The sequence below is a fragment of the Carica papaya genome, chromosome 1 (genome assembly GCF_054855325.1).
Source record: "Carica papaya isolate Zhongbai chromosome 1, ASM5485532v1, whole genome shotgun sequence".
Classification (NCBI taxonomy): domain Eukaryota; kingdom Viridiplantae; phylum Streptophyta; class Magnoliopsida; order Brassicales; family Caricaceae; genus Carica; species Carica papaya.
Genome location: NC_142309.1, coordinates 29,246,537 through 29,256,620, shown reverse-complemented (window position 1 = coordinate 29,256,620; position 10,084 = coordinate 29,246,537). Strand labels below are relative to the sequence as shown.

General features: G+C 36.4%; 1 protein-coding gene across 6 annotated transcripts; it reads right to left on the bottom strand.

Annotated features, from left to right (window-relative positions):
- Positions 1-1,058: 1,058 nt before the first annotated feature.
- Positions 1,059-9,004, bottom strand: LOC110818062 (Plant regulator RWP-RK family protein). 6 transcript variants are annotated; one of them, XM_088209657.1, is made up of 6 exons: positions 8,247-9,004; positions 7,716-7,807; positions 6,671-7,617; positions 5,767-5,814; positions 4,586-5,555; positions 1,059-2,541 (listed from the first exon to the last, which is right to left on the bottom strand). In XM_088209657.1, the coding sequence occupies exons 3-6, from the start codon at positions 7,574-7,576 to the stop codon at positions 1,649-1,651; spliced, it is 2,817 nt and encodes a 938-aa protein (XP_088065783.1). In that variant the 5' UTR covers positions 7,577-7,617; positions 7,716-7,807; positions 8,247-9,004; the 3' UTR covers positions 1,059-1,648. The 6 variants fall into 6 exon arrangements, with proteins under 6 accessions (XP_088065783.1, XP_021902503.2, XP_088065776.1 ...); XM_022046811.2 differs by having other exon boundaries at positions 7,716-9,004; XM_088209650.1 differs by having other exon boundaries at positions 6,671-7,807.
- Between the last annotated feature and the right edge of the window lie 1,080 nt (positions 9,005-10,084).

Genomic DNA, 10,084 nt, shown 5'->3' with positions numbered 1-10,084 from the left:
TCCAACTTCTTAGTTCTCTCACAGTATCTAAAGAGTCATGTTATTTTAATTATTAGTATAATAGGTCGTGGGAGTATTTGGTCAATATGGTAAATTTTCGTTCTTAAAATGTTTTATTATTTTGTCTGAAATTCATTTTTGTTAACTTTTGTATTAATTTAAATATAAAATGTTATTTTTATTTGAATCACTATATATGTAGTGTGTGTATATATCGTTGTACGTATACAATATTCTAACATTTTCAGGTTCCTGAACACATTTATGATTTATGCGGGGGTGTTTTAGGTGCATTTTTATAACAAGGGTATAGTTATAACATTCTAATAAAAACATACCGTATGTGTTTGTATTCTTTTAGTGAATAATGATGGTGTGTCTATTCAAACATTTCACTTTTTGAGGAGAGAGAGAGTAAGGGAAGAATCCAAATGCATACTAAACATAAAAATTGTAACAAGAAATATACACAACGTTTCATACCAGACATATCAAAGTTTATCATGTATCATCAGCAAACGGGTGTATTAACTAGTTACATTTTACTTCATTATTTTTTTGGGTCCGTTATCTTATAACAAAGGGCTTAGGACTTGAACCCATATCATAAAAAAAGAGTGGTAAAACCATCAGTTATTCAACCAAAAAATGATTCTTTAAATTTTGGAATTTTTGAGAAAGGATGAGAAGTGCAGAATCCTCTACGGACATGATAGAGCAAGAGTGACAGTGACGGTGAGCATCCGCATGTTTGTTTGGACATTTCTGGTTGTCTATTCTAGTGGTGGAAACCCATTTGGATTCTCTACTTGCACTTGCACTTTTATATGTTACTGGCAAAGCAAATGAAAGAGGAAAACGCCAAAAGTAGCAGAAAGGGGAGAGCCACAAACAGTGACTACAACCTCAACAACCTTCTGGCTCCTTTCCACACTCCTTTTCCCATCAAGATCGGTAGTCCAACCCTCTACCGATCCCTACTAGCGATAAACATTTCTTAAAAATTATTTCAAAGAGAAGTGTGTTGAAGAATGAATTGTTGGTGCAGGATACGAGAATGAAAAATTGCATGATCCACGAAACATTATTATTACCAGAAGACTAGAGAGCGGTAGATAGCTTACGGGTGTTACCATGAATTATGTACATTTCCATAAGAATAATCGCAATATCCAGGTGACCGGAGTTCTTTACTTCACTCCTCTTTTTTTGTTTCTAAATTAAGACATTTGACATTTGAGATAAGAGCACTTGGGTGCTCAGTACTCAGTACTCCCAACAATGACAAAATACCTTCTGGGCTGCTACATGCAATTGATACCAAAACCCTGAGGGCTCCAAAAATCTTCATTTCTCATCAGAAAAAAGAAAATTTATGTACTTCAAAAGTTCCCCGATCATTTCCATCAGTTCCCTTCTTTAATTGCAAATTCCTGGGCTTTTTCCATGCCAATCAACTATGCTGTACTGTACCTCTTCTGCTCCAAAGCCTCTGTGATTATACGGTTTCTTCTACCTACAATGACAAGATTTCTTATGCTCACTTGCTAATCAGCAATTTTTCCAAAAAATCCATGTCTTGTGAGGGATTATCAGGATCAAGACAGCTTACAACTGCTTCATTGACATTGCTGAAAACACACTAAGATCATGATGGGCAACTGCTGACTGAAGACCTTTCCAAAAGACTATGAGAAACTTGGAGCAAAATTCTGATTGTATGGTTTTGAGATGATCGATATATATCTATACACTCCTCCAAATCAGCATCACATGTTAGTAACACCCACTCAGAATCATCATCCAAGTACTTGAGATCAAATCTACTTACGTCATCTATATTAAACCTCCTTGCAATTTCTTGCAATAAGTCACTGAAACTCCAACTACTCTGCATTCGGAACCTGATTTTCTCGTCCCCATATGTGACCTTTATTTTTTGAGAATCTATCTCTTGAGATACCTGGCTGCTATTTTTGGGCAAAGGGAGAAGACTCTCCAAATTAGGCTGCTTCCCAAGAGATATGTGGCTCTGGGATCTTGGAAGCAGTCTTGGTCCCTCCTGACTACAAGCATGCAGTTCTGCATCACTCCTGACTCTCTTTACCACACAATCACCTAAGCTCTCCACAACTATAGGATCTTCAGTAACTGTGGCACTGAAAATGGAAGGTTGTTGCTGTGTCCCACTGGAACAACTATGGCTAGAACTGGAACTCTGACTGCATGAAGAGGAAGGTGACTTTGAAGCAACAATTGAAGAATTAAATTTTCGACCTTCAGGCATCATGCTCGACGGCTTTGGATGATTACTAGTCAGCTTCGAAGTTGAGAATGGGCTAGCATCTGATGCTTTTGGAGATGCCAGCTCCGGAAAGTTTGCATAGAAAGAACCAATTTGGAAAGGGCCAGAAACACCTTGAACTGAGTCAATCACGCGTTGGATTTTCTGCAAAGAATGACCAACCTTCTTGATTTTTCGAGAAGGCCAACGTTTTATTCCATGTTGTCTGCATATCCTTTTCAAGGTGGTAGGGCAAACTGAGAATCCAAAATATGAAACAATAAGAAATGTTAAATAAAGACATTGGCATGAGAAGCTTGCATCAATAACAAGATAGAACAAAGATGAATGTTCTGAAATACTATTCAGCAATAACTATTCCGTAGATCTTTTCAAAAAGAAAGAGACCTTATTGAAGTATAGTGCATACGGGAAACTTAATGGAAGAGGGTAAACAAAAGACATTCGTGCTTTATAAAGTCAGTAGTCGCCTAAGTAACTTCATTTGCCAACAGCTTCATACACTGCATTTTGGGGAAAAGAAGCTCTTTATAGAAATGACATTTTTTTTATAAATTTTCTTAAAAAGAAACAAGTAATTATATTCAAAGAGAACCAAGGAGGTACAACTCATATACAAAAATATTTATAACTCTAGGCAAATGTCTATAGGTCGCTTAAGTTCTCACTATAACATAATGGTGATCCGTCATAAGAAAATTAGGACCTCGAACCATGAATCTTTAGATCTATCAAAATTAGATTCTATACCCTCAAAAGTCATTCCTATTTCTCTCTTTTCATATTACCCAAAAGGTAGGCGAAGAAATAAGCCTAACAGATTGCTTACAACTACGGATATCTTTCCACACCCAAACAAGTGGCAATAAGTTGTACGCCAAAGACCATAGGCGGGAAGTAAACATAGACACCAAAGGAAGGTATGGTCATAAGTTTTATCTTCATTTTTTGCACAAGTCGTCCCTGTTCACTATAACTTTTTTCCTCCTTATCAACTTATCTAGAGTAAGAATTCATTCCTATACTGCTTCCCAAACAGCAAAAGCCACCATGGGAGTCACTTTCGCCTTCCATACCAGTTTCGACGGGAAATTCTCAATTGCATCCTCCCTTTTGGTCATATGCAGGTAACATTATTTGACTGAGAAAAGTTCCATATAACTCAAGCTCGAAACAGGTTCATTCTTGGTCCCATTTGATATCTCCATTGAAGAAAGAGAATTGAGAAGCCTCATATAGTCTCAATTCCCAATTATTCAAGTTCCTGGTTAATTCAACTGCTCAGATGCATGAGTCTTTGGTTGAAATTTCCTTATTCTGAGGAAAAGCAAAAGTAGCTGGAAACTGCAAGTAAAAAGCTCCCCCTCCCGTGCACTCATCCCTCCAGACCCAACTCTCCATCTGATGCATTTCTGAAAGTCTCTTTTGCCCATATTATTCTCTTCCACAGCCGTACTCTATACGGACCGTGGGGATTCTTGATGTACCAACCAGAATTATTTTAGGCAAATTTAGCCACAATCACCTTCCTCCAGACACTCTTTCTATCCCTCAGGAATCTCCACAGCCACTTACCTTGGAGATCAAAGTTAAAGGACCTCACACCCAGACCGCTCCCCTGTGCAGTCATTTCACCACATCTCATTGCCACAAAGTGGTACCTTCTCTTATCATCAGCGCCACCCACAGGAAAATGTTGAATTGCCTGCAGCCTCTTTGGTATACTCACTGGATGGTGGACAAAGACATGAAGTAGATGAGGGTATTAGCCACGGGGATTTTGATTAGGGTAAGTCTTCCACCCTTGGAAAGTAAAACCCTCTTCCATCATGCCAAATGGAAATCAAATCTGCTCACCACCAGCTCACAAGGCAAACTTCGGACCAAGCTGAAGTCCTAAATATTTGACTAGAAGATTGACATTTCTACAACCCAGATGTAGCCAGATTCTCACCTTCCCTTATATCTCCCAAATGGACTAATAAAAACAGTATTTATATTTTTTCTGTCGATCTGTCAACCACATTAAGCCATGAAAAAGGATATTTATTGATATAAATCCCAATCAATAAGCTAAAAGGAAAATGCAAAATGTGATAATCATGTAGCTGACATATTTCTTCTGTTGGAAGTTTTGTTGTACCCCTTTTCTGTTCCTTTGTTTCTCATTTACTAATTAGCTAACTATTCAATCTATATTCTAATGACCAAAGATGCATTTAGTTGCAGTCTGTAATTAAAAGATTGTAAAAGTTTCAGAGTGATTGAAATTATGCTTACCACCAATACTCTTTGCAGCATCTTTTAGACTTCCAGCAAAATATTGTCGAAGAACTTGCAAAGTGATAGTTTTCTCTGCTTTGACACGCCTTTTCTCCCCACCTTTGCTCATAGTCACACTTGAGAAGCTACTCTCATTGAAAACACAACCTACATCATATTTGAAACTTCCTTTCAAACTAAAATTTTCCTGCTGTTGCCCAACCTCCAGCAGTTCTTCCTCCAACATTCGCCTGGGCTTTTCATTTTGGAATAATGAGGCAGCAGTACCACTATCTTGGACTTCTGTAAGACAAGCAGTCCAACAGGAATTTTCTCTTAAATACTCCTCGGAATGAGTGCACTCCACTTGTAACATCTCTTCTCTACTTGGTCTGTTATCTAAAGGGATTATCACTTCGCTAGTTTGTGAATAAGTCTCCTCCTCCAGCTCCTTCTCTGTTACAACCCGTAAGCTCCGACAAACCTTTTGTATGATGATGGAAAGTGAACTTAGCATCTTTCGCTGTCCTTCAGGATCTATGCAGTCCACAGGTAAGAAGAACTCCAGGACATAGTCAGCTTTACCAGTATGGATACCCCGCAGGCGTATAGCAACAGCACCATGCAACCCAAACATTCTTGCATGATGAGATAGAGGATACTCGGTCTTCTTAAAGGAAGTTATATCAGCTGAGAAGCATGGTTGGTTAGTCAAAAATGCTTCCCCTGCAACACCTTGACCTTTCAATAAGTGATACTCCGAACAAGCCTCATGAAATCCCTGAACGCTGAGATCAGCCACATAGCAAGCATCATCCACAGTGGAAACACATCGGACATAGTTTTCATTAGAGTGCCGGCAACCTCCTTTACCTTGTTGGACACATGGGACCCAAGTCTGGGCTAATGGTAACCGGTGTGTCTCACAGGCACATCTCAAAACATCTCGAATCTCAGGTAATGCAACTTGGTAGGACTTGTCACATGCCTGAAAAGAAGAATCCAATCCATGACCTCATGAAGAAAAAACTGGAAATCTTAATAATATAATTATCTTCAGCAACCACACCTGAACTTCAGTTCATTGGTATGTATTTCTGAACCTTAAGTTCAAGGTGAGGTGGGGTCAAGTGCTGCTGTAAGCAGCTTTCTATTCAGCAAAAAAAAAAAAAAATTCTGCAACCACATTATCCAGTTACCTTGTCATTTTGAATGCTTGGAATTTCAAAACTCCTAAGATCAACAGCCTGCATGTACCAGTTTCCAGCAGTTAGGAAAGAAAGAAAAAATTAGCAATGAGCAGAGAATCTTGTCCTCTCAATTTTGAGCAGTAAACAATTTATTTTTAAATCTGTTATTGACAGTTGACCCAAAATGAAATGGAAAGACTCTTGCAAAGAATAAACAGAATCTGGGTTTTAAAAGAAAAATGCCTGAGAAAATGCATGTAAATTGAATGAGAAGAACAAACTAATTCTTATAATTTACATGATGAAACTGAAGATAAGAGGAATTACTAAAAAGAAAAGCAGTACTCTATGGTTCCAGCACAACAGAGGTTAAATCCATAATAATGACTAATATCATTTTTTGTTGCAAAATTTCAGTATCAGAATTCCTATGTTTTCTAAGTAAAATCACCCGTCATATTATTTAAGATTTGCAAATATATACTTTCTAATTCAACAAGGATGCATCATAAAATCATCTATCGTATTGTAGCAATTCTAAGGTATTGCCTCCGGCTGTTTCTTTCTTATGGCATGTATCTTCTTGGAAGGACAGCATCGCTCAGTGAAATGCAAGTAACAGAAATACGAGCTATCAATTCCGTCAATCAAAGTTTAAGTAATTATAAAATTGATAAGTCCATAGGAAATAGCACAATTAAGATTTAGTTGAAGAAGAGAGATTAAAATCGAGACAATCAAACATGATATGTTAAGGTGTTACACTTGCTTCATTCATAAAATGTCAGGATTATATTATGGCAGTTCTCCCATATCATAGATATTCAGTTTCAAGGTTACAGATATACGTTCTAAGCATCTAATCTTGCTAAGCTGAACTGAACTGAAGAAAAAACAAGCACTGGAAACACACCTCAAGTGCTTTGCAAACTCTTTCAAGTTCAGGACGATACTTGATCATTTGACTAGTTGTCACAACCTCAATAACACCCAAGCAAGTCCTACTACCTTGCTCAAAGACAGGAAGGGCTAGGGTTCCTCGGACATCCCACATTTGAGCATGATTCACTCGTAGATACTCTTCGCTTCTAAAGAATCGCACATCAGGAGTCCACTCAGGAACTTTACCCAAGAAAACTCGACCAGGCAGTCCGACCAAGTCCTTGCAATCCTCCTCAGCTGAAAACTGATAATTAACTGAGATTTTTCTATAATTTGAAAGACTCTGACAATTGGGGTCCAGCGTGAAAGGTTGGTCGCTAGTTGTTAGAACACGCCTACCTCCTCTATTTACAGGAACCCAAATCTGTATAAGGACATCTTTGTCTCTAGTGAATTCTTTGATGTAACCAAGTGCCTGTCCTAATCTCTCCATTACAGAAGAAGCAGGACCTGGATTCGCCTTGGGTCCAATCCACCATGTTCTGCTTAGCTGAGAAACTTCAGCCCTGTAGCTTCCCAACTGGTTAACGTTACCAATGTTCTGAATAAGAGATGGGGGATTGACAAAACTTCTTCCTGGGGATTCATTTACATAAGAATTTCCAGGCAATAATGATCTCTGCCTCTCTTCTGGATTGATAATTTGAGATTGACTCGGGCTCCAGATGCCATTGCTGATGTCTGAGGAAAGCCATCCAAGTGAAGGGTCAAAAAGGGATGTAGAAGTTGATGGAGTGGGATTTGTAAAGAACTCAGATCCATCTGTTGTCTCCAACCAGCACCCTTCAAACAAAAGTTCGTCCATGTAATCGAAGTCCGTAGTTGAATCCTGTGGAGCGCTAAGCATGCTACTGGGTGGGAAAAGACCATCCTCCATAATAGTGTCGATTAAAAATCTCCCGGTCTCCAAAAGCTAATCTGTCCAAATTGAGGAAACATTTTTTTTTTTTAACAAAAAAAAAGCATAAGAAAACCAATCTTGGCAAGAAGAAGAACAAGAAGATTTCAAAGGATACTGGAAACAAGACGCTTGACGCTAAGAAGAAGATGAAGAAGAAAAGGAAGATTAGGTTTCACTTTTTTCCACTTCAAACCCACTATCAGTCAACTAGAAGATTATCAAATCAGGAGCGACAGGGTTAGAATAAATTGAAGAATAAAACCAATTTTATATCCAACATACCCCAGAAAAAGAAAGCAACACTAAGTTCGTTTCAGGATGCCAAAAAAGAAATCAAAAGGAGAAGAAAGGAACAATAAAGCTACAAATAAGGTAGCCCACTTTGTAAATATTCGTCCTCTAGCTGGTCAGAAGATACCCTTTTCCCTTATGATTCAAGATTCTAGTTTTATGAAAAGAAATGAAACAAACACCACTCTCCGTAGAAAACATTTCCATTCTAATCCACAAAAACCAAGTAATCTCGTTTAATTGAAAACTACCCAGAAAAACACATGAACAAAAGCGAAGATTTTTCTTTTAACACCAGCCCCCCTAAACCCTTCACCCCCAGAAAAGAAGGAAGAGAGAGAAAGGAACAACTCACAAAGTAGAGATTCCTGAAGATACCCTGAGACCCAGATGCGTATTTTTTGGGGGGTTTAATTACTGTATTATTGTAGTCCGCTTCCTTAAGTACGCATAAAAGGAAAAAGGACACAACATGTCTTGAGTCCGACAATCAGGACCAACTCAACAACAAAGCTATCTGATAAAATGTCTCGTGAAATCCCCCCCCTCCCCCTACAAGATAAAACCTGGCATGGGAAATCGTCGTTAGAATTAAGAGGTTCGGACATTGTAATTTTAGACCTGTAATGATTCCCAGCTTCATAGAGAAGAATCAAGAATGACCCCACACCCACAAACTCCGAATTGAAAAATCAATTTTCTTGGGCCTTTGAATTTGTCGCTTTAAAGTCAACTTTTCGATGTGGGAGAGAGAGAGAGATGTATCCTCTATCCAGCCGATGATGAGCTTAGTAATTCTGCATTATTTTAATACCAAGTGGAATCAGATTTCTTCAGAGTTGCAAACGTATGCGTGTGCCACTTTCGCTTGCCAAAGATGCTCTGCCACGGCCCCTCCTCCCCCACCTTAAATTATTTAAGAAACAGAATACGCATATGTATGTATATATATTATATTATATATATATATATGTATATGACGATATCATACACATATATTATGGGGAATGTGGTGGAAGGAAACTCTCTGCATCAGCAGTGATGCTGCATAACAGAGAGTTCGAGAAAAATTTGGTGGAGACAATTCAATTGGGAACTAAGGAAATGGCGGTTTCCCCAGACACTTCCATTTCTGGAATTAACAGCCACGAGTGCACTTGGACTACTTGGTACCGACTTGCATGAATATTATTTTCTTTGAATCTTGATTACGTAATTTTAAGTGACATTTGTACTTAAACCTTTTTTTATTATTTATATATATATATATAATTTCATTTTTAAATAAATAAATAAAATATATTCAAAAATTAAAAATTTTGTATTTTTTAAAATTTAAGATCATATTTATTAAATATATTATAAATTAATAGTAAGAAATTTTATTAATTAAGGGGTTTTTTTTTTTTTTTTTTTTTGAAAAAATAAGATATTGGGGAATTTGAGGACAAAGTACAAGGGGGATGATCATGTGGATAATAATTAACAATAAATGAAATATATATACATGTGTATATATATATATATATATAAGAGGCCTTCGTGGGTTGTCAAAACGGTAGCGTGTCATCCACCACACAGGCAGCTGTTAAAAAATGTGGTTTACAAATTAGAATCTTCCTGTCACGTTCCAACCCGTTTGGCATATTAATTACAGCAGATACTCTCATGATTCGATTCCACACACACACACTCTGTTCAATTTTGTTTTTAATATTCAAATTAAATTAATTTTTTTTTAAATATAATATATATATATATATATAATTCTATAAGGAATAAAAAATAAAAAAAAAGAAAAACGTATTCTGCATATAAAGTTTTTATATTTAATGATGAAAAAAAAGAAAAAAAAAAGTAGCAAAAAATCATTTCCTAGAAATTAAAATGTATTTAATGATATCAATCTTTTAATTTTTTAAAAACTTTTAAATAAATTATAAAATATTTATTCATAGAATTTTTATTCTGGATAAATTAAAATAATATACAGTGAATAAAAATATCAAACATAATATATAGTATACATTACTAATTATGAATTCAAATAGATTTTTTTTTTCTAAAAAATGTAATAATTATTAGATACGTAATAAATATATATATCTATAATATACAATGTATATATTAATTGAAGTACTTAATTTAATACACGTAAATAATTATGTCCTTGAATCTATATAGTAATTGAAT